The sequence below is a fragment of the Trachinotus anak genome, unplaced genomic scaffold (genome assembly GCF_046630095.1).
Source record: "Trachinotus anak isolate AG129_WGS33_773 ecotype Australia unplaced genomic scaffold, CSIRO_AGI_Tana_v1 ptg000019l, whole genome shotgun sequence".
Taxonomy (NCBI): domain Eukaryota; kingdom Metazoa; phylum Chordata; class Actinopteri; order Carangiformes; family Carangidae; genus Trachinotus; species Trachinotus anak.
In genome coordinates this window covers 3,557,390-3,582,749 of record NW_027273870.1, presented here as the reverse complement: position 1 = coordinate 3,582,749, position 25,360 = coordinate 3,557,390, and the positions used below count along the sequence as shown (strand labels likewise).

The 25,360-nt window shown below is 41.8% G+C and overlaps 1 protein-coding gene and 1 long non-coding RNA gene across 2 annotated transcripts; both read left to right on the top strand.

Moving 5' to 3' along the window:
- The first annotated feature begins 3,132 nt into the window (after positions 1-3,132).
- On the top strand, positions 3,133-5,266 carry LOC139636735 (uncharacterized). The gene is made up of 3 exons (XR_011694453.1): positions 3,133-3,651; positions 4,019-4,139; positions 4,817-5,266. It is a non-coding gene; the product is annotated as an uncharacterized lncRNA (long non-coding RNA).
- A 2,061-nt stretch (positions 5,267-7,327) lies between these two features.
- On the top strand, positions 7,328-9,702 carry adra2a (adrenoceptor alpha 2A). Its single transcript, XM_071505251.1, has 2 exons — positions 7,328-7,608; positions 7,806-9,702. Exon 2 carries the CDS (start codon positions 7,987-7,989, stop codon positions 9,247-9,249), a length of 1,263 nt encoding a protein of 420 aa, XP_071361352.1. The 5' UTR covers positions 7,328-7,608; positions 7,806-7,986; the 3' UTR covers positions 9,250-9,702.
- The last annotated feature ends 15,658 nt before the right edge of the window (positions 9,703-25,360 follow it).

Genomic DNA, 25,360 nt, shown 5'->3' with positions numbered 1-25,360 from the left:
ACAAGACTGTCGGAAAAAGACAAAAAAAAAAATTGTAAAAAGGGCTTTCTGTGTTCATGCTCAACAACACACCGGAGGCATTGCATTCCTGGGTTTTATATAAAAGCTTTGGAAGTTTCTTTTTTTTTTGTGTATTTTATTTACTTTTAGCTGTAAACAATTGTGTGAAAAATGCCTTCAATGAGTACTCAAGGGTGAGATGTGCATTAGGTATGCAGCAAGAGTGCTGTGACCCATTTTTACATTCAGTCTCTCTGTTTTTACTTTGTTCATGTGCCATTCTGCAAGGTCGAGAATGCCAGTGTATGAAGACACAGAGGGTGATTTTTTTTGGGGGGGGGGGGGGGCAAACTGAGCTGGGCTAATTGACCGGAGAGCATTTATCAGATCCTGGAATGTAGTTTTTAATGTGCTATGGAGGAGATGGAGATCACCGACTGGCCCTTCCAGTCAAAGGTGTGACCTGTTGTCGGATCAAAGTGATGACGATGTATTGCATAGTGGTGCATCCAAAATGATCGGAGTATAATTGGTGTTTATTTTTCTATTGTCTGTGATTTTAGGCCATGGAGAGCATCGCAGAATCAAAGTCATGTCGCACCTTTTGCTTTTTCTTTTTCTTTTTTTTCCCTCCTCTGGATCATTCAGCTTCTCTTTTTCTTGCCTGGTTATTTTGTACAGGAAACAAGCATGTTGAACACATATTTGACATGATTTGGCTGGGTCAGAATCGGGCGTTTTTGCATAGAGGACTTCAATTTAGTGGCTGTTTGGTGTATCTGCAAATGCTCCCTTTTTGTATATTGCAAAGGGTATCGAAGCATTGTGTGGCAATGCTTATCCTACTTAATCTACATTGACAAGCAGCCTTAATGGTCTTTTTTATGTGTTTGTTTGGCTATTCCTTGTGTCTATGGCCACTGACTGTACTTGATGACAAGCAACTGGTCGTTACGATGTAAATTTGGGTCTAGATTCTTTCTGTCTTATTTTTCCTTTTCCTCTGTATAGTAATCTGACGTTACGGTAGACTCAGTATTACAAAATCTGTAATGTGATGAGAGTTTCACAAAAAGACAGAGTGCAATGGAAGATAATGCCATTATGCTACCAAGTGGATGTGCATTAGCTTGCGTCTCACTTGTCTTTAGCATTAAAGGGGAATTCCACCAAAACTGACTTGCATTGTTATTCTGCAGAGGCAGATCCTTTTCATCTTTTTTTTTTTTTTTTGAAGTTTTTCTTCACAAGTCATATCAGATTTGGGTCATGAGGTTGTGAGATAAAATAGGGGAAATACAATTATGTGACATCAACTTTATAGTATGAGATTGTTGAAATTTTTTAACTTTTTTTTTTTTTTTACCACATCTATATAAAAATTGCAGTTTTGGAAAGGAAGAAAAATACTTTGTGTTGAGAAAAGAAACAAACAGCTTTTTTTTTTTTTTTTTTTTTTTTTTTTTGTAGATAGTTCAGCTTGATGTTGTCAGATCACTAGTTCCTCATCTCGAGAGCACATAACCACCTGAACATACACTTTTTTCAGATTAAACCGATCCAGTTTTGGTGGAAAAGCCCTTGAATGTGAAGCTGCCTGCTCTTTCCCACTGCGTACCTACCTGAAACCCTGAATCCCACCCACAAGAACTTCCACTCACACACCCCTCTATACTATCTCTATACATTTACTTGACTGCCTTATGCGCACCAAGCAGAACCTTTATGACCATTTTGATTTAATCAACAGAGACAGATAATCACTTTTCTTTATTTCTTCCATTAACGTCAGTAAAGGGATCTGGGTCCACGGATTGTTGAAGCAAAGCTTTTGGGTCAGTTGTCTCTTGACTGGACGAGCAGATGCAGACATGACTACCTCTATGTGAGTCTCCATTGCTAACCACAGTGACCAAGATCCAGTCTGAGGTGTTTCTACCTGTGTACATACTGTACAAAGCCGCAGGTTGGCAGCAGGAACTTGGATTTGGACCAGCAATTCAACAACAATTTGTTTTAATAAGCATCCTTCTGTTGTTTTTATTTTGGTTGTATACCTTTACTAAGTATTATTTGGCAAATGAAAAAGAGGAGAAAAAAAATACACTGATTTGTGTGCTTGGTTGTAAATGACAAACTTAATCAATGCCGCCCCATTGTAAGACAGTTATCCTGAAACCAACTAGTTGCAGAGTGCTACTTTGCAAATGAGTGAAAATGACCATGTTTGGTGATGTTCTGTATGTACATACATCTTTTTAACTGTAATAAACCGATAAATATTTACAAATTTATGATGTGTTGTGTGTGTGTGTATATTTTAGTTGATGTGAAACAGGTCTGAAGTTATTTGTGCTACATCGTATCTTTTCACACTTCTTCACAGAAATCAGTATTTTATTTTTATGTCCACATCTGTCGATAGACAACGTGGAAAATTGACTTGGCTTTTGCAAAGAGGACTTTGAAGCCCAGATGTGAAAAAAAAAAAAAAAAAAAGTTGTCATTCTCATTTTAATGGCAATTATTAAAATTAACATTAAAGTTGATATTCAGTCAAAAAACTGATATGATAAATGATAAATATCTTTCATTTTGATGAGAGGATGAAAAGAAATGAAAGCTTTTTGTCATAAGTCACAAAGAACAGGTTCAGAATCACAGTGAAATGATAAGAATAAGAAAAGAAACTTGGAGCATGGAAACGTCACTTAACTTACAGCTTGGACCAAATCCTCATTATTACCAACATTTCAAAGGGAGATGAACAACTTCATCTGTGGTGACTGTCTATTTTTTTTTTTCTTTTAAAGTACTTTTATTGTTGAAAATCAATGAACACATGCGATGAGCGGCATCACTCAGACAGGGGTTACCACTGACCTGCAGCTGACCTGGACCTGATCCTGGACATATTGTTGTGAATCATTGTTTTTCCTGCACAGTTACAAAAATCTCTCTGGGAGAAAGAACCTGCTGAGAAGAGGCAAACGCATTGTTGCTCCTGTCTTGTCTGTTTGCATTTTCCATCCAGCATTTCTCACAAATAATTTACAGCTTTTGACGTTTGGATCAATGATTCCAAAAACGTGTGTTTGAAAATAAAGTTGTTTTGAAGATGTTTTGAAAATGTGTGTAGCTGCACCTCTCTCTCTCTCTCTCTCTCTCTCTCTCACCTAATCACAGATTGATCATAGCCCTCAGCAAAACCTTTTACACAGTGTGTTCATAATCCTGCTCCATTTATTGATTTAGGTTTTGGTGGTTAGTTTCCCATCACTTTGCAATACAGAATATGTAATAAAAATGTTCAAAGGGCAGAATGTTTGAAATCAGTCTTTTGTGCATTAGTTGCAGTGTAGAGTTTCCCAGCAGCGGCCTGAGCCGGGTCCCTGCTCCAGTGCAGCACCGCCCCCTGCTGGTGAACCGGAGTCTTAGAGCTGCTGAGAGGTTGCAGCTGAGCGTGTTTCTCTGACACTGACAGCATGATGACCTCCTGAGAGTCAGTCAATCATGTCCCAGGCGCATGAACGCAGTCTACCATGTTGTGTTGTTTCACTGACCCGTGGAGCCGTGGACTACTTTCCTCAACCTGCGCAACCCCCCTTTTTTTTTTTTTTTTCCAGAACGAAATCACCTGTAAAAACAAAAGTGAGTCACTTAAAAGAGAAAAGCCAGAGCGCAGTGGCCTCCGCAGCTCTCAGCGTTTTTATCTTCTTCTTCCTCTTCTTCGTTTCCCCCTGAAGCTGGGAGGCTCCTGCAGGGGACGACAGGTGTCACTGTACCGCTTTGTCTGCGCCCTCATGCATCAACAGGCGACAAGACAAGATGTTTACCCAAAAACAGCCAGTCAGTCAGTCAGGGGACGCACGGCCGCTGTTATTTCACCACCATGGACAGACAGGATTATCATGCTGATATGAGCTGTGTGTGTGTGTGTGTGTGTGTGTGTGTGTGTGTGTGTGTGTGAGAGAGAGAGTATCACAGGTGGGCGCTTTGAATATTCCCTCTCTTCCAGGTAAAAGCCAGAACCAACCACAGGACAGATGGATTTCACATCATCCATCAGGGTTCATGTTATGCGAAGTGCAAACGGAAGCCGAGGTCATGTGACACGCCTCCTTTACCTGCCGGAACAGGTGTGTGTGTGACGTCACTCTCATTTTTTTCCCCCCTTACACTTTAACGGTAATGTTTTATTTCAAATAATACGTTTAGGAGAGATTATAGGAAATAAATATATAAAGTTCCATTTAAGCCCAAGTAAATTTTCATCTATTGGAATTTAAGATAAGATAAGAAATACCTTATTTATCCCTACAGGGAAACTCACAGTTTACCCTTCATATGTGTTGAATTGTATGTCTGTCTGTAGACACATTTCCTACATGTTTAACTAACCTCTTGTACACTGACAAAAAATTAATTGTGAATTAATAAACTGAAAAAATTCCAGTTGAACACCGTCGTTATTATAACGAAACATCTTGGACCTTATTGAGTGTTGGTCAGAAGAGATTGCATTCACCAACATTTAAGAAAATGGTCTTTATTCAAACCATGCATATTATTGATTCAAAGGGAACTGCATGCTTACAGTAGAAATTGAGTAAATGGAACATCAAAGAAATATTCAATTCATAATCAAGGCCAGACAGACAGAAAAAGATGTACTTAAATGTGATCATGTGCAGTATGTATACATGAAATACTGCTTTGAAACATTTCTCAAGAAAAAAAAACAAAAAAAAAAAAAACAGCATCATGCAACACAACACACTGTGACTGCAAAATAAGTTGTAAGATTGTCCCATAGATCCTCTGATGACGTAACAAAAGCAGAGACACCTTCATCCGGTGGACACGATGCTGAGTCTTGTACCGTAAGTGTGACCACGTTCAGCACACACTGACGACGAGGACTGTACTCTGTGTACCCCCCCCCCCCAAGTTTCTCAAGAATTTCATCCTCCAAGTTGAACCTCCCAGAGTGAGTTTTAATTTTACCGCAGGAGAGAAACACAAACAGTACACTGAACTGTGCAAGTGAGAGTCAGAGCCTTTGTGGTAAGAGGGGGCTCCAGTTCCAGGAAGTCTGGAAAATGACGAATCCCCCTGATGGCTGAAATCTGAAGAAATGTTCTTTCCTTTTTGTTCCGAACACCTCACAATAAATGTTTAACGTCATCTTTATACTGTTTGTGAGTTTTACATTCTGTAACATTCTCTGTTTTACGATGACTAATAAAAGTGTAAATCTTTTGCACATTGTCTTGCTCACTGCTGCTTTATTACATTTCAGTCAAATCAAACTTAATCCGGTTTGCAACTAATGAACGAGACAGTTAAACTGTTTAACCTCAACTATCACCTGCCACATCTTAATGATGTCAGGAAATTAAACAAGACGGAGCTTGTTTTCACGGACATGATGTAGACCCACACATCATGTGACAGACAGATATGATCCGGTTAAACAGCAAATATTGACTCCTGAATTCAACCAATACACATCATGTTATGCATCTGAAACTGTGCACACACAGAGAAGGCCTGTGTAGCTTTATAAAGCATACATGTAACTACAGAATTTATGTGATAAAGAAACGATGCAGCTGATCCCCCTCCACTTTGTCTGAGAGCAGGCTGGACCTATACAGGCCGACAGTAATCGTTTAGTTTGGTTTCAGTTTAGAGTCTAAAGGCCACAGATCAACAGAATACACACAGGGGGGAGCTTCAAGACTCCCCAACAAGAGATAACCTCTTTTAGACGCAGACCTCAGCGACAGTGAGGGTGGAAAATAACCTGCACCTGCTTGTATCACTGCTCCTAAGTCACATCTGTAAACACCAGAGTGCCTTGTCAGATGTTTCCTCTGGGTAAACCTCCATCACGCACAGGTCTGGGGATCACTCGGAGGTCTGCTCCTGACGATGTCTGAGCACTCCCACCTGTGTTACACATGAAGTGAAAAGGTGGATAAATAAATTAAGTTTGGACAAAGTAATAAAAAGCCTCTGCTGAAATCCACGTGGTGTGGCTCTGGCTGCTGCTTAGCAACCGAGTCCAGCCGCCTCACTGCAAAAAGTGTCCCAACCAGGGGTTCAGCCTTTAAATAACATCAATCTGAAGTTGAGTAAAAAGACAAACTGGTGCTTCATATTTTTCAATCTCATTTTTATTTTCTCAGGAATTTTTATGGTCTTCCCTAAAATAGATACCAGCCGATAATCTCAGTGTAAGAAAATGAAAACTGATCCCAGTTTTGACCTGTGTTCAGCATCTCTTTTTATGGGAAATAAAAGTGAAGGCATGATCATGAAGAGGCAAGGTTAAGAAATACTTTTAAAAAAATGCTCAGCAGCTTTTAATATTTTTTTAACCAGACTGACTAACTTTAAATCAGGCTTAAGCGGATGAAATTGAACCGTGTGCAGCAGCTGACTGATGACTGGCCAGCTGTAACTGGGCAATTATAATAAAAAATCAGACATATTTTATTTTAATTTACTTATAAACTAACTTCCTGATGATCTTTAGAAAAACAAAAGGAATGCAACTCATTGCCACACTGTAACTGTGTTTTTCTGTCTTGTTTTTGGTAACTGATTCCATTTTCCTTGCTGGCCGTGTTTTCAAATGTTGCTCGACTGCATTTCTTCACCTCCTGTAAAGCACTACAAACTGCCTCTGCGTTTGAAAGGTGCAATGCTAATAAACCTGCCTTGATCATCTAACTAGCTCCCAGTTATAATATTATTCACTTCATCTATAGACATAATGGCCAAAGCATCTACAGGGACAAAGAAATCCCCTCTTTACTGAACAATGACACATCAACTACCACTGATGTAGTAATTGATACAATTAAATTTTTTATATCAGGATCATTGTCATGTGGTGCTATGTCAGTATTTTACATGGAAAACCCATAGAGCACTGATACATGTTGATATAGACCTACACATGTGTAGTTAATATGACAAGCAATTTCACATAATAATAATAATAATAATAATAATAATAATATAATAATAATAATAATAATAATAATAATAATATGTGTAGCTGTTGGAGCTGGTGAACCCATGCAGCTGCAGCCTGTGATGCATTCATATTATTTTTCCCTGCTTCACTTCGAAAAAAGCCCCCCCAGCTTTTAATTCCCTTCAACTCTTCCACTTCCAGCTGCTGTTATTGTGTTGTCGTGTTATGGTCCCGTGTTGTCAGACCCACATGTCCGTGGACGCGCAGTGACCCGGCGGGCGGGACATTTTTTGCAGCGTGCGGGCTATAAAGGGAGGGAGTGGCGCACTGGTGAACGCCGAGGAGAGAGGCTCCACACGCAGACAGCAGCACGGCAGCGCCCGGGATAACGTGATTAGCGCTCTATTAGGTCCGCTACTGAGCACCACTGGATGCAGCACAGGGATCACAGGGTGGGCAGAGACAGGAGACGCGGAGGAGAGGCTTGACGCTTCGGCTGCCACATGGATCTTCTCTGCTTTCTGTTGATCCGCCTAAAGAAGTTACCCGCTGACAGTTTGTTTAATGCCTGTGCGGCTCTGGCACCAGAGAGGCTGTGTCACCGCAGGTTGCCTCAGGTAAGGTTATTTAACACTTTATATGCCTTTTTTTTTCTTTTTTTTTTCTTAGCATTAACGAAGGGAGAGAGCTGATATAATGCTTGAGTTAATTATAAGAGTGGCAACATAAAGGACACGTTATAAGTGGCAGTATAAGGTGTAAGTAAATAGCATTAACAGGTCTAATTTTTCCTCTTGTTTCCTCATATTTTCAGCCCTGTAAATAATTAGAGCTTATCCTTGTTGGGGGCTTTGCACGATGAAAGAGAAAAACCCGGCTGGGAAAGCCTCAGAGGAGTGATTCAGTTCCTGCCTTTCTCAGCCCTGCTCCGTCCTTCCTGGTGGATGATATTTGTTAACCTCAGCTGAACTCAGGAAGTGGGCCAGTCTGCTCCAATGGAGTTTAACAACGAGACCAACCTGACTCTTCCAGAGGTGGCCCCTTACAGCCTCCAGCTGTCCCTGCCGCTAACTGTGCTGGTGGGGCTCATGATCCTGCTGACAGTGTTTGGTAACGTGCTGGTGGTCATAGCCGTGTTTACAAGCCGGGCCCTGAGGGCTCCGCAGAACTTATTCTTGGTGTCTCTGGCGTCGGCGGACATTTTGGTGGCTACGCTGGTGATGCCGTTCTCTTTGGCCAATGAGCTCATGGGATACTGGTACTTTGGCGAGGTGTGGTGTGAAATATATCTGGCCCTTGATGTTCTTTTCTGCACCGCCTCCATTGCTCACCTCTGTGCCATCAGCCTAGATCGTTACTGGTCCATCACGCAGGCCATCGAGTACAACCTAAAGAGGACGCCGCGCCGAATTAAGTGCATCATCGTCATCGTGTGGGTCATTGCAGCAGTTATCTCTTTCCCGCCACTCATCACCATGGAGAAAGAAAACAACGAGAAGGACCGCGTGTGTAGGATCAATACTGATAAGTGGTACGTCATCTCCTCCTGCATCGGCTCCTTCTTCCTCCCCTGTGTCATCATGGTGCTGGTCTACGTGCGGATCTACCAGATTGCTAAAAAGAGGACGCGGGCGCCTCCGGGAGACAGGAAGCAGAAGGAGATGCCAAAGACCGCCACCATCGCCGCTGCCAACCCAAAGGAGAATGGCATGGGCACTGAGGAGCGCCTCTGCCACGAGAAACTGAACGGCGAGCGGGACATCGAGCTGAAGAAGGAAGTGGTGGCAGGAGAAGGAGGAGCAGATGTGGAGAAAGGAGAGGTCAACGGGGTGGACATCGAGGAGTCGTCGTCGTCCGACCACAAAGTGAACAATCCCTGCTCGATCAAAAAGAAAGCGGCCAGGGGGAAAACCAAACTGAGCCAAATCAAACCGGGGGACAATGACGTCCAAAAACGGGCGCCGAGCACCAAAGGCAGCCGCTGGAAGGGCCGCCAGAACCGGGAGAAACGATTCACCTTCGTCCTGGCCGTGGTTATTGGAGTGTTTGTCATCTGTTGGTTTCCCTTTTTCTTCACGTACATGCTGATGACATTGTGTGAGTCCTGTCCTGTACCCGACACCTTGTTCAAGTTCTTCTTCTGGTTTGGTTATTGCAACAGCGCGCTGAACCCCATCATCTACACCATCTTCAACAATGACTTCAGGAGGTCATTTAAAAAGATACTGTGCAGGAGGGACACCAGGAGATACGTATGACGGACTCCATCTTTTTTTGTTTTTTACTGTTGTACATAAATTGTAAAGTGCATAGACCATTGTGCATGGGTCACTGGCTTGTGAATGCTCTAGGTGTAACTGCTTGAAAAGGCTTTCCCAGGATGAGCTTTAAGTGCAACATCTTCTTTTCAAAACATCCACCACCCACAGCCTCCACACCGACCACGATCACATGCAGAGAGAGGTCTAAACCGAACAGAACACCAGAGTGAAACCATGTTTTTATTGTAAATGTTATTTTTATTTTTATAAAAGAAGAAAACATTGTGAAGTCCATTATCTGTGTTGTAATTTACGACAGTATGTTATACAATATAACCCTGTCAGAATATTTGTCTCTGTTTTGATTTTGGTGATGATGATGATGATGATGATGATGACAAAGTGTGGGAACAATGTCAGCTCTTTAAAGAATAAAATCCATTACCTGAACCGGTCTCAAGGCTCCAAAGCAAGCTAAAGCATCAGGTTGGTGACTATCTCATTTTGTATGTTTCACACATATTTGCTCACTCAGGAACAAACATACACAAACAAACATACACACACACACACACACACACACACACACACACACACACTCACACACACAAACAATAGAAGCTGGGAAACAGGCGAGAAGGGCAGCAGGAGAATCAGTTATAGGCAACATTTGAGTCTAGATTTGCTCTCAGAAAAAGGTGTGAAGTGAGCGTTTCCAAAATGAAAAGCTGTTTTGATCCATGTGAAAAGGTGGACGAGGAGGATAAACCCACAAGTCCTCTTGTGCCGGGAATTGGAGACCAGAGTTTAGCCCTTCAGCTGTACTCCAACAGAAAAGTGCAAATTCACCGGTCTGTTGAATCTGACCTTTGCAAGAGCTTAGCCCTTAATGAGCCTGAATGCTATATGTGCAAATGTTCTTTGATCCTTGGTTTAATCATGTTTGTGATTAGATGGAGGCCTTTTATCTGAGATGTCAGAAAATTAAATTACATTTTTTATCTTTTTTTTTCTTTCTTTCAAGTGTGTGTTTGCTTAGGCTTTAGATTTCAGAGTCAGCTCTCGAATCAGCTGTGAGTGATGAATACAGTTGTAATGCAAGGCACGGGAAGTGGAGAAGTAACGGTTCATTTGCCGTTTTGTGTTACCACGGTATGCGTCATTAAGTAAAGACATGGAGCCCGTCAAACCAGAACCTGATTGACTGGTCTCTTTACTTTCTCTGTCTTTACTCTGGCCTCACTATCGGCTCAAGGAGAATGATTGAATAAAACAAAAGAGTGACTATCATCTGTGCAGTGAATACAGAGAATATATCTTTTCCCAGTGGAGGGAGTGTAAGTAGATGCATTCCTTTTGACAGTCAGGAAGGCAGCTGAGCGGCACTATCCTCAGAAAGCTAAACGGCTCTTCTGGTTGAGCAGAGCCAGGCGTGTGCTCGTATTCAGCCGGTGGAGTGTTTCCCCGCACGTTTACAAAATGTGTAAGTGTGGCGAGCCTGTGAGAAAGAGGGAGTGCATACGTGTGAGAATGTGCATGTGTATTTGCAGCACATGTAAACACAGGGGGTGAGCTCCCACCGGACAGACTAGTTTGCTGAAGTGGTACCGGCGCTTCATGTTCAATTTGAATTAGATGAGAAATTTTGTGGGAGACTGTGGGATACTGTCGACAACAAGATTACTGAACAGAAAAGTCAAAGATCGGGATCCAGCTAGAAAAGAGATGAAGGTGTCTGACTGATGTTCAGTCGTAAAACAGCCACAAAAGAGATGCCAGCTCTGAAAATTTAGACCAGAGGTGATATTTTTTTTGCAGTAAAGACCTTTAAATCTATTCCTGCCTGCACAGCCGGCATTTATTTTAAATCAAAGGCCAGGATCAAAAGTATCAAAATAAAAAGTCTGTCATAATACAATACTCACATTTTCCAAAACACTGGAGTTGGTGTAATCATTCCTTCTCTCCTCATTTGTTGTGAAAAAAAATCTCTTGCTATAGTGAAACTCATGATGGGGACAAAATGGACAAAATAATCCTCATTCTGTGCAAAAATACTTCCTGAAAGTGACACTGTGTAACTTATGAAATAAATAAGTACACATTCTTTCTCTTACAAGTGAAAAGTTGAATTCATAAGCAATAATCACAACCATCTTCAGTTCAGTACACTCAGGGGGTTTTCTGACACGGCCTGATGTGACCAGTAGTTTATAGTGGCTCATGTTAGCTAATAGTATCAAACTTTGGACGAGGGCAGTGTTGTTGTGTAACTCACATTACTGCGTCCCTTTGCTGAGTATGGCTCTTCAATACTTTAACTGCTCTGCTATACAGTGGCTGCTGTTCCGAGAAATTTAGAAAGGCTTGCTTTAGCTAATTATAGGTTTCTCGGTGTCTGTTCATCAAATTAAGTGAGTATCACTCCCCCAAATTTAGTCTTTTACTTTTTCATGGGCAATGTGTCCTCGTTGAGCTGTGGCAGAATAATAGTAGACTGGTACAAAAAGAGAATTTCACACTAAAACTAAAAAATAACAGTAGCTAGTCACTTAATTTGGTTAATTCGGGCATTAAAGTTTCATATTAGTTTCGGCATCTTTGCGCAGAATGTGTTCTGTGGATTTATACTCTCATTTCTTACACTACCGATGTCCATATTAGCATGCATGTTTTTTTTTTTTCAAAGACAACCCGTCTCTTGACAGTGACAGGGTTTTTTCATTGGACACTGACTGATGAATATGTGTGCGTTTGTCTTGTCTTGCCCTCCTCTCCCTCTCTGACTGCTTCTCTGTACCTCGCACATCAACAAGCAACAGTGATATCATTAGGCGGATGTGCTTGCTGACAGCCTATTGGAAGAAGCCAGCTGTTGAAGTCAGCAGACCCCTCACACACACACACACACACACACACACACACACACACACACACACACACACACAGGCTTAGCCTCTGGGAATTGGGGCATGGATCATCAGGTTAGAGTGCACATCCGTCTCCAAAATGCTAAGCACGGTGGCTAAGTGCAGCTACCATTCAAAAAGACAGGGACAAAATGTCAGCAGCCACAAAAATCATACAAGACAAACAATCATTTGCAGTTGGCAGTTGGATGATGCAGGCATGGGGGTGGGGGGGGAGTTGCATTTGACTCGATTGCCTCGCTTTTGAGATGACAGTCTTTGTTTGTTACCGTGAATGTGTACGTTTGAGTGTGTGTGTGTGTGTGTGTGTGTATGTGTGTGTGTGTGTGTGGGGGGTATTTTTAAATGTGGAGTGGATGTGGGAGGATGGGTGTGTCTGCTTTGTGCATGTGTACTGTAGGTGGTTGGGGTGAAAAGGTCATGACGATGATGAATGTTGACTGAAGCACCCACATATTACAACCTGTGCATCTTTTTTTTTTTTTTTTTCCAGAATGACATCCGCCTGTTTGAGGTGGCTGCAGTGTACATAATTACTCCCAGTGTTACTGATGACTCACTGTTGTTCTCTCCTACTTCTATTGCCTGTCTTCAATTTAGCGCTTTCACAGAACGTCGGTATTTGCAATCTAAAATGTACTTCACACCATCTCAAAGCCATATTATTGAAGTAGGATCATATGTTCTGACATTTTTTTAACAGTCGGCTCATAGTTGGCTGCCTCTTCTTTGACGGAGCACAGTTAAAAGTGTTTCAGAGGTATCATTTGAAACGGAGCCCCAGTCTCATTAATGGTTGGCTGATTAGCTGTCAGGCCTCTGGGCCTGATTGGAAACACAAAACAACACTGGGCAGCTGATATTTCCCTGGAAAATAATTTGTCTAGACAAATCTATTTTCCAGGAGCTCATTATGATCGAGAGCAATCAGCTCCCATCGTTCCAGAGACCACACAGCATTATACAACATGATTATTAGACCTCCAAGGTAATTCGTTCTGGCTGAAGAGAGAATAGGATGCAGGGTTTGACGTCCCATTGCCCTGCATAAAGAAAACATTTAGGAACTGGAACAGCAGAGGCTTGATTTCCAAAATGGCCAATTTTGTATCTGATATATGACTTTTGCAATGTGGATTAGGAATTTGCAATTGAGGCCAGAAAAACAAGAAACAGTTCTTAATCATAAACCAGAATTAAAGTATGTGTCTCTATTTTCATGCTTCTCAAGCTCGGTTTTATTGATGGTAATAAGCAGCACTTTGATTAACTGATTAATCGGCTGGTCTGTAAAATGTCATAAAACAGTGAATATGATCAAAACTTCTGAGAGCTTTTTAGTTTATGTGAAAATGTTTTAAAAACCACCAAATGTGGAGATACATCCCAGCAGAAATCGGACATCAACGTAACTTCAGAAGGATGTTGGACTCTAATGACTCCAGCGTCAGATGTTAAATTCTGGTTGGAAATGAAAGTCGGGTTGACACGAAAATCAAATGTTGGCCAGCTGATATTTTGGCGTTTAGCAGATGTTTAGCAGATGTTTAGCAGACGTTGGGTTTTGCTCATGACGAGAACGTTTATATTTCATGTCAAGATGGTGCTGGCATTTGGCTGCATAACAACACAACTTAAAACCAGCAAAATATCAACGTCAGCTGTCGTCAGTATTCTACGTCAAATTGACACTGACATTGGACTTTAGCTGTATCCCAGTTCAGGGCCGCATCCTTCGGAGGCTGCATCGGCGCTGCAACTAGGCTGTCTCATTTTGAAATCTCCTTCAAATGCAGCCAAGAAACGTGGCCTTCTTTTCCTGGGCAACGTAGGATCCAACGGGTGGATCCTTCGTGGCCCAACCTATCCCAAGATTCAAATAACATGCCAGCAGACGACACCGACAGAGAGCCTGAGGATAACGCTTTTAGATGTACCTTCTGGGATTCAGCTCAGTTGACTCAGTACAACTGTTAAAACAAAAAGCCTTAAAAACCTTAATTTTTACAAGAAAGAAAAAGTTAGATAATGCCAAGGTTGCTGGGCAACAGGAGCCACAACCATAAGGGTGGGCACAGGTAGTGATTCAAAGTGAAAAACCATAGGCAGTGGCCTTCGTAGCCATCGTAGACCGTGACCTCTGAGGGATGCAGCCCCTGAATTGGGACACAGTTATAGTCCCGACATATTTTTGTCACATGATGTCAGAACCTACATTCAACTAAATATTAATGTCTAACAACTTTGGTGGCCAGCTGCGTGCCTGCAGGGATGGTTCTCATGCAACATAGAAAGCTCTCAAAACATATCAACAATTAAAAACCAAATCTAAACCATTGTCGACCAACTGGCCATTTCTATTGAGTAACTGCGTAATTATTTCAGCGCTACATTAATAGATATTGTCTGTCAGTCAGTTGATACATCCCGGTGATGTTTTGGCACAACAGTGGTTAAAAGAGAATTATGAGAGAGAGTTTAACAGAGGTGGAAGATTGAAAAAACAACCAGCACGTTTCCAGCCCCCAGCACAGTACGTGGCTGTGTAATTATCACAGATAAAAGCAACAAAGAGTTGAACGCTTTCTCTCTGCACGATTCAGCCTCTTTGTGCTGGAACTCCCCGTCTCTCCACAAGTGGCGGGCAGCAGAGAAGAATATCTGTTCGGTGACACGAGAACAGCAAAGTGAGCGTGAGGCAGTGAGGGCAGCTGAAGTGGGTTGTTGTAGTGTGTGTAATAACTGTCTAGTGTGTACTGATGGACGGGCCGGTGGGCGTTTGAAGGAGATTATACCTGAGCACGCGGCTGTTTTCATCGCTGCGGACCTTAATGACGGTGACTTCATGAAAGCAGCTGGTTGGTGAATAGCAGCTTGTTGTGTTCGTCATGAATTTGGCAAAGTGTTTGCCTACGTGTGTGTTTTTAAAGAGACAGAGAGAAATCAAATCTGTTTTTGATGTTTGTCTTTGAACATATCGTGCTGTAACTCTCTAAGGCAAAGTGGACTGCTTCAGTTTGTCAAAATGTTTGTGGCGTGGTATTCATGTGCTGGTAAACAGATTCTTCAGGAAGCCTGACTGTGAATTGATAATGTGATTTTTATTCTATAGACAGTGCAAATAATCAAATCATTGCTAAAGGAACATGTATAGAGCTTTTTTTTAAATTTAAAGCTCTATGTGATGTGGCACCGTGAACAGAAGTCACAACTGCAGTTTGATGAAGCGTATTCTTGCAGATTACTTTGGATAATCTAATGTGCACAGGCCACATTGTTCATCACCACTTCTGTTCACTGATTAACAAAAAGCCATCACTTCCTGTGCAGTGCTACAACTTCATGCCATGGATTATAATAGACCAGAATAAGCTATTTCTAACTTGTTTCAAGTAAACTGCACACAGTGTGATGAAGCGTGACCGAGCCTGACTGAGCCGTAGTGTTTTCCACCCAACAGATGCAACGAGCCAGAGACCTCTTAGTGAGTCCAGCTCACTCACTGCTGCTGCCTCAATTAGGCCTGGTTGTAATGGATTGTTCAGTTTTGTTGTCAATGGAAAGTAGTTGTTCTAATTCTGCCTCTACTACTTATAAGCTAGAAGTTGGTGGCAAAATCCACACCTTCCCTAACATTTATTCATATCCCCTAGTCTGTCACTCTCCACTGCTCTATACCATATCCTGTCAGAACTGGCAGATGGTGATGTTGGACGGCAGCGTGTTTGATTACCTTCAGAAACCCCCTCCCCTGCACTAAGAAAAAATAAAAAATAAATAAATAAAATAAAAACAGGGAGATGTGAAATGCAAGTCGTTGCCAGTATAGATGTTAAAATGAGAGCTACATGTTTTACTATGTTTGCGTGGATTCTGATTCTGAGGTGTTAAAATATGCGAAAATGCTCAAACATCTCAGACGGCAGCAAAGTTAATGGAGGAACGATCTGATTTCCAGAGATGTGTGAGCGGTTGTGGGGCACTGTGGGGCAGGGGTGAAAACAAACACAGGAATCTCCTGTGAAACACCTTAACTTTGGCAGGAAAAACTGTGTGTTCATACAGGAGCCCATCATTCATAGTAAGAAAGTCACTCATGATGGAGGTTTTCAGGGCCTACAGGATGTGGCCTCATAAAGACGGATCAAAAACACTAGTTGCTAGTTGAGCAAAAAAGTTGCCATAGCAACAAATGTTTTGTTCAATTACTTTTCATAGTCATTGTTCAAGCTGAGGTTGTAAATTATTAAAGCGCCACACATTGAAAGTGTCATGTACCTTATTTCCACTTGCTGAGTAGACCGTGGTTTATTCCCAGAGTGCATTTCTACTGTGGCACTCCAGTGATTTGATATAATGGTGTCCATCCTCAGGCAAAAAAATCAAATCACAAATTTGCCGCATTATTAGAACAAAATATGACACTTTTTATCCTTTGCCGCTGTATTTGGATGAAGAAAAGCAGCAGCAGTGGTAGAATTACAGTGTGAATGAATGACAACATCAGGGTCACTGTTCTGAGTGGCCCGACAAGTGTGGCCACGCACAAGAGTATATTTTTTAAGTCTCTCCGTGTTCAGCTTTCAAATGCTGCTGCGTAGCCCAGTTTCTGTGGTTTGTTCCACTCCCACGTTGTTATTCTTACTTTCATCTAACAGGCAGCAGCCTCGCAGTTTCTGATCTGCTCTCCTGCAGCTTTGTCTGAGGTGTGATGGAAATTTGAGTGAAAAAAAGACCGTACTTTAAGAATGTAATTATACACACTCGTGGAGACAATTCAGCTTGTTACGTCATGTCAGGTAGAGTCCCCTTGTTATCTCAACGACACACCCACTCCCATCCATCCACACATCATCCCCCCAGCGCCCAAGCCATGTTTCTGCATAGGTGCTACAATGGTAGTTGCGTCAGTGCCTGGTAATTCAGAGGCATGGTATTTTATGTGCTGTTTAAACCTTTAAGTGCAACTAAAAGCAGGACTGGAAGCCTGCAAATCATAAAAAAAAGAAATGCATTATAGGCAATTATCAGTATCAGGGAAAATTGAAAGGGGTGTGCCAGTGAGCATAAATCCAAATGGTGTAGATTATGATCTAATATGTGGTTGTTATCATGACACAGATCCCATTTGTTTTATGGAAGACAGATGGATGGATGGAAATGTTAGTGGAAATATAATCATGATGAAAAGGAGAGGGTGGAAAAGAAGGAAGAAGGAAACAAACAGCAGGAGGGAGAGAGACAAAAAGCTCGGAAGCTCCCGGGATGATCTGAAATTGCGAAAACAAACAGCTAATAGAGACTAGAGCAAGCAACAGGTGTGTGTGTGTGTGTGTTTGGTGTTGCAGAGAGAGTGGGTGAAAGAGAGGAAGAGAGACAGTGAGCAGTGAGGAGAGTACGCAGGCCACTTTGGGGGGGGGGGGGGGGGGGGGGGGGGGGGGGTGAACACATCTCCATCTCATGTATATGCTAAAGCCTTCTCTATTTGCATGACAAGATCTTGAAACCCCCACAAACTCTGCCCTGCTAATTTCTGTATATATTACATCCCACCCAAACTACATTCTGACTGTCATCTTCTCATGGAGCAGTCCCCTTTTTGTCAAAGCTGATGTGATTCTGCCTCTTCCCATTGTTGAGAATAATCCTATTTCCCTGAGACAAAAGGCTCATCTTTCATATCAATGCCAGTGGTAAATTAGTCTGAGGCCCAGACATGGAAAATGGACATGATAGCCCATATTTATAGGTGAATTGGGTTATGTGGCCGGCAAACACAAATGGAAGAAAACCACTGGTATTCTCTCTGGATCGTTCCCAGCAAATCAGAAGGCAGCAGCCAAGTATAGTGTGTACATTAAACAGTGGAGCTGCTGGGAGAGTACGAGCTGCGAACCCCTGGGACATTGTGCATAATTGAAAAAGTCATTACAAAAACAGCTGCATATAGTAATGTGTCAAAACAGAGCAACAGCAAATCTGTGCTTCCTCACTTTGACTGACTGCCCTTATATATTTCCCCTCAACACAAAACCACTGGGCCTCATCTCATGTCATGTCTTTTTTTTTTTTTTTTTAATTAACAAAAAAAAAAACTCTTTCTCTTATTTCATCCCACAGCATGGCCTCTCCCAACTAGTGCTTACCCACAGATTGAGTTCAGTGCTCTCCTGAGAGTGTGCATTTGTAAATGTTTGAGCTGTGAAACGTGAAACATAATTGTGCAACAGAAATCAGGTGGGAGACAAATATTGCTTTGTTGAAACAAGGGAAAAGTGGCAGCTACAGCTGGACTTTGTGACCGTGTCGGCATTGTTCCTTCAAATGTAGTGATAACAAAGGCTCTTTGCAGCACATTAGACTTCATTATTACTGTTTAAATAATAGCTTGTTATTTGTGAAAGAGGACATAAGGCATTGTTACACAAACCCGGTGCTCTGAGTAGAACTGCTTTAAAAGGAGAGGGCCTGCTATTACACATCAATAGTCTAACCTCATATGCACAACCACACTGAAAGATTTTCCTCGATGAAACCTCTGCTCACTGATCTTTGCCCAGGTTGGGCTCAGCAGAAACACTTTTAAACTATGCCAATGGATTCATAGCATCTCTTCGCATCTCCTCTCCACAAAGGTCAGCCTTAAAATGGTTCTCTGAGAAAGTCTGCAGGGAGCCGGATTATTTGCTCTCTGTTTCACAGGGCGCTGTTAATCAGCACGATGTCTTAGTGCGCGTTTGTCCGTCCGTGTGTGTACGTGTGAGTGTATGTTAACTTGAGCGTAGGAGTAAGGCTCAGACTACTACACGTTTTGTATCCCGGTAGTAAGAGAGGAAAGAGTTCTGCTTCCCAGATCTGCTCTGAAGGCTCCACACTGTATTTCCCCTTTAACCTCTCCTCCATCTGCCTCTTCCCTTCACATCCCTTGTGGATATATTTTTGAGGAAACTACTAAAATACCCGCCATATATGAGCGCAGATTTAACGTCAGACTTCTTATTTCTTTTATTTAATTCTTTCATTCTTGAAATTTATCAAGCCTTTCAGCGGGGCGTTGGTGGTGAGCGGAAAAAACAGATGCAGAATGTGAAAAATGAGACAGAAAGAAGCGGCTATGCATGGGCAGCAGAGAGGTAGCAGCAGCGGGGAAAGCGCCTGGCTGTGAATACTGATGGGATAATCATTTGTGTTTCGATTGTGCATGAAAAAGCCAGTCAGCATTGGTCTGGAGAAGAGAGAAAAAAAGAAAAAGGAAAAATGGGAACCAAGCTCCGGGAAGGACGACATCCGGCGTGGTTTCTCATTTTCTCCTCTACGCGTTTTTCTGGTTTTTGTTTGTTTCTGGGGGAATTACTGAGGCCATGGGGGAGTTAACTGAGGGAAATACAGACATCAATCTCCCATAACATGCAAAAGAAATAGATACACATCAAAGTAGTGCTCTCAGTGCCTCGCTGGGCATTCGTCAGGAATTACGTGATGTGATGCTCAGAATCCACATCCTTCTTTACCACTGCATGGGAAACAGTTCACAAACTTTGCTCCCATTTCATAAAACGTTTCACAAGTCGATCGCGCTCAGTGAACGGATGTTTACATTCAGTCGTCCTTCTCCATCATCAAGGCCCTGACAGCTGGAGAGAAATCTATTTCTTACAGCCTTGATAAAACTGTCACTGAACGTATTTCCATGAATATCTCTGCTGTCAGAGGGACTTAGACTGAGCAGGTGGTCAGCTGCTGTGTAATAGTCCTGAACACTTAGCGCCCTGCTGAGTTATGATCATAGATGGCTCCTCCAGACTGTGTGTGTGTGTGTGTGTGTGTGTTGCCTCTCTACATGGAGTCTGTCCAGGGTTCAACAGTAGTCAGTTCTCTCTGGGCTTCAGTTCTCCTGAGGGGATTAAGTGATAAACAGCCAAGATTATTCTGGAACTGCCCACCCCCATCTCCTCCCCTCCCCTCTCCTCTCCTCCCCTCTCCTCCTTTCATTTGCTCCTCTCATCTCCTCCCAGTTTCCTCCTTTTAACTCATTTAATTTCCTTTCTTCCTCTCCTCTCCTTTACTTTCCTCTTTCCTGTTCTTCCCTCTATATTTTCCTTTCCTTTCCCCCTCTCCTTCCCTCTTCCTTTCCTCCTCTCCTTTCTCCTTCTTTCCTCATCTTTTCTCCTTTCATTCACACACCTCCTACCTTTCACCCTCTCCTCTCCTTTCTTTACTTTCCCCCCTCTTTCTTTCATTCTCCTCCTCCTTATTACTTATCCTTTGGCTCCTTTTATATATTTGCTGTTTTGTCTCCTTTCATTTAATCATTTCCTTTCCTTTCCTTTCCTTTCCTTACTCATTCACTTCGTCCTCTCTCCTCCTCCTTTTCCTCCTCTTGCATCTGGCGACCTCTCCTCCCCAGTGACTGTTTGACTAAGTGGGAACTTGTAGCAGAAATATGAAAACAACAAGCCTGACACAAGGAAGGGAGATATGACTGCTGCCTGGAGATAAGAGACAAACTGCCTACCATTTTTGGATTCCCTCCTCTTCACACGCTCACTCTCACACACACACACACACACACACACCCTTGACCCCTGTCTCCCGTACATATGGTATCAGGCTGGTAACCACTGCTACGTTTCAGTGGACAGGAATGATAGTATTACCAGAGGGGGATTCAATTGCAGGGACCTTGTGCGTAATTTCAGGGGCCTCCCATAGGTGCTGCATCCCTACCTCCATTACAGTGTTATTTTGCAGGCGGATGATGAACTTTCACTTTTCATTCTGATGAGACGCTGGGGAGGCGCAATACAAACAGGAACATTCACAAACAGTACAATTAATATTGCAGCGCTTTGCCGCACTAGATCTGCTGCTGTGGAAAAATGAATGCGGCTCAGTGGATCCGAGCCTTCGACGGCTACAAACAACGAAGAAGGAACGAGCAGGAAAATCAGCTTTTTCTTGTAGTCTGGAGCAGACGGGGAGTTATTGGTTGTAAACAAGGAGCAAATGAGCATGGATGGACAAGGCAATTTTAGCGAGTGTGGAGGTATGTTCTCCAGACATGTGGCCTGGGGCGATATTTGATTGGAGAGAGGTACAGGGTTTACTCAGAGGAGGGTCTGTCCATCATAAAACAAAGATAATTGAGCGAGTCAGGGACGTGAGCTGAGCCCCATCAACAGTAACAGTACGCTTGTGTGTGTGAGTGTGTGTGTGTGTGTGTGTGTTGACGTGATTGAATGAGCATATTGTTGTGATCATGAGTGTCTGTGAGCATGGATGTTGGCGTCAATGTAGATATACAGGAGTGTTTTCCTGTCACTGTGACTGAATGAATGCATGTGTGTGTGTATGTGTGTCTAAATTACTGGTGTAGAAGTAATAACAAAAGTCCCTCTAAAAAATGTACCTTTTTGGAATCGCTTTTTTTCACTCTCTGTTAGTGGTTCTTGCTGTATTACTCTGGCTTTAACTGGCTTTCTTCAAATGGATTTTGGTTTTCAGCTTTAATCTGTACCGTGCTTTTTACCTAATTTTATTAGTGTGGCTATACGTCCATAACTCTGTGAAGTAGCGAAGTGAAGTTAGTCTATTAAGAAAATCTGTGAAGTACTGAATTGGGTGTTCATGAAATGTACACCTTCACTCTGCAAGCTGAAACCCTATTCAAGGAATAATAATCAGAAGGACCTGAATTGAGGTATGGATGAACTGCAGGACTCGGGAAAAAGGATTTTTTAAAAAAAACTTCAAATTCATTTCTGTGCTTCTCTATTGACAGAAGGCAGAATAGGCAAGGCCAATTTATTTGTACAGCACGTTATCATACATGGAGGTCATTCACTGTGCTTATAATAGTTCTTTCACTAATATGCTACATCTGCCTGATTATCATCTACATTTACTCAAGTACTTAAGAAACATTTTGAGGTTGTACTTTTTGTACATTTTGTACAACTTTAAACTTCACTTTAAACTTCACTCAGCTTCAGAGGGAAATTGTGTAATTTACTATACTCATCAGATTGCTGTGGTTACTACAATTTGTACAGATCATACTACAGAATGAAGAGTTAGGTTAACATTGGCATTAGCACCCAGGTAAAACACAAATTAAACATTTTGAAACTATAAACATAAACAAATATTCTGCTATGATTAATATTTTGTTTAACATAGTTTCCCCACATAAAAAGTGATACAAAAAAAAAAAAAAAAAGGAAAACTGGGGTTGAAATCACATCCATGCTTACTTCCTCATTGAGAAATTCTGGATCAGGCCTTGTGCCCCGCCCACCACTGCTGCTTGCGCTAGGTTGAAAGAGCAGAGAGCATCAAGACGGTTAGAGGAGGAAACAGTGAGGAAACAGCCTCAGTCAGAGCCAAACTCAGGAGTTTGTTGAGGAGTGAGGAGTTTGTTGTGCACTAGAAGACACATTAGAATGGTAAGTGTAGTTATTTGTTTATGTTGTTTGTTAGCTTCTAACTGGCAGTGGCTGACACAGTGTTAGTGGCTGTGCTAATGCAAACTCTCGCTCTCTGCGCTGACAAAGGTTTGTTGACATGTGAGAGAGCAGTGAGTTTCAAGACGGTTAGTGTTAGAGGAAACAAACGTTTTTCAGCCTTGGTCAGACCCAGACTCAGATGAGGAGTCGGTTGTGCAACAAAATCAGCAACTAGCTGATGTATCAGAACTGTCAGTAGTTAGCATCTTTTATTTATTTATGTTAATCATTAACTTGTAACTGGCAGCGGCTGGCTCAGTGTTAATGGCTGTGCTAATGCAAACTCTCGCTCTCTCTACTGACAAGGTTTTGGTTTTCTTTTGCCAAGTTGACGGGATTGGTTCCATTTATTTTAGGGGACTGTCGTTGGTTCACTGCAGTCCCAAGGTGGAAAAATGCAGCCATGGTTAACAACTTATTATCATTCATCTGGAGACATACTTGTGTCCATCTGGTGAATGTTCAGTCCAATTTTCAGTCTCCTTTTAGTTTTTGTCTATTCCTGTAAATATCTGGCTCTTCAGCTGCTCCACTATGTTCACTAAACATATACAGTATATATATATAAATTTATCTGTCTGCTGTTTGGTGGTGATGAGATTGTGTACAGCAGGTTTATCAAAGCTTCTTCACAGCTGCCTGCTGCATCTGAAAACAACTCTACGAGAGCCATGAGAGAAGAAAACAGTAAAGTGGTGGACCGAAAACCAAAATAATGTGCTAAAAGATACTATAAAGATCCACAGAGCTGAAGGGAACTGCAGCAAAGGGAAATAACTTGAAAGTCTCTGGCAAAGTAGAGGTCCTGAATACTTTTCTCACCACTTTTGATTTGATATTCTGATAATTGCAGCTTGTTTGCAAGTTAAGTATCAGCATTTTGTGAAAACATGTTATTTGCATCTGATTTGTTTTGAGTAGTAGAAAATGTTGGAGCAAATTTTATAACAACTTTGTTTGACTGAGCCTTTTGCCACTTTCAGACTTTCAGAGTGACACTCCAAGCAGAGGACATGAAAAGGTCTAAAACATTTCTTACTTACCTTTCTTACCTTTAATCATTATTAAGTATAGTTGGGTGTGGTATCCTGTTTAAATTCTAGGTTTGTCGCAATACTATCCCCTATACTCCATAACATGTGTCTGTAATATGATAAAACACAGTGAATGCAAAAGTGACGGCAGCGCTGTGTGTGTTCTGAGCTGGCATGAACATCTCGTGCCATCATTTAATCCTCCAAACACTAAAATGGACTGTTTATTTTTATTGATGGTAGTAATTTGGTGGTTATGGTTATAGTGCGTTTAGGCCACAAACACACGGTTGTTCGGTGCGAACCAAACCCTAGGGTCTGTTTTGAATTTAGACATTATCATTAAACACTGTCTGGTCTGTGCTGTGAATCCACATTACCTCAGACCCTACCTATCGGCTCTCTTCTGTTTTTCTCCCAGAGATGAGTAAATATCTAATTTGCAGAAATACTGTGTCCTCTTACAACACTTTGGTCTTTGCAATATCCGCTTGCCACTTGATGCATTGCGTTTCATTCATCCCCCCAATGGGAGATTCTTCCTGTTTAGTGTTTGCTCCCAGCATTATAGCAGCCCGCACTCTACCCCATTCCACCCAATTTCCCCAAAGTGAACAGAGGAGATATTAATAAAATATCTTGTTATATGAAAAAAAAGCAACAGCCACATGAGTCACTCCAATGCTTTCCTCCTAAATGGAAAAGTTGTCATGATGCACAGAGATTGAGAGAGAATGAGGGGGAACTGATCCTCCCATAGCTTTACACAGATCGCTGCGTTCTTTTAATGGGATAAGAGGCTGTTTCATCAATTTGTGCCATTTTCATTTTGACGGATAAATGAAATTGAAACGGAGAGCAACAACGGAAAAAAAAACAACAAAAAAACATATGACCAAATCCTGGAGGAATCCTGGACTGCCTGAACACAGGTAACAGCTCTGTAAAACTTTTGCTGAATTGTCAAGTAAAGTCAAATTTTATTTATACAGCCCAAATATCATGAATCCCAAATTTGCCTGCAGGGGTTTAACAATCTGTACGGGAGAACAGGGTGATTTGAGCCTGTGGGGAAGTTGAGCCACCCCTTGTTTCTAGGCAACCATAGACAAAATTGGTCATGTGACTGTACAGTTTTGAAGAGACTACAATTTTACTCATCCTGTCGTGGAGAGAGGGCCCATGGAAGAAGTGATAAGTACAGTGATAAGTCCACAAAATTGAGATTTCGATAATATTGCGATTAATTGTGCAGCCCTATAGCCCAGTTCTGTGAGCAGAATTGCTGTTAATTTTGTTCTTAATTTTATTCTTCATTCTGTTGAAGAAAATTGGTGTTTGAGGTTGTACACTTTATGTTCAAATAAAACATTTAAGAATTCATTTGGTATTGAATTTGTCTTTGCTTTGATTTAGCAGGTGAATTTTGTTTTCCTTCAGCATAATCAATGGTGCAGTTTATCCTCATGTGGCTCAACTTATCCTCTCCCGAGGCTCCACTTGAGCCTTGGAAGCTGAGCCTTTTTATTTTAAATCCAAAGTGATTATTCCCAGTCTTGCAACACAACCTAAAATATATGTACATATTTTAGTTGGAGACTTTGCTGTCATTCCCTCACTTTAAAGACTTAAAGTAAAA

Coding starts and splice junctions, on each gene's coding strand:
- adra2a (XM_071505251.1), top strand. CDS start 7,987: ATGGAGTTTAACAACGAGACCAACCTGACTCTTCCAGAGGTGGCCCCT.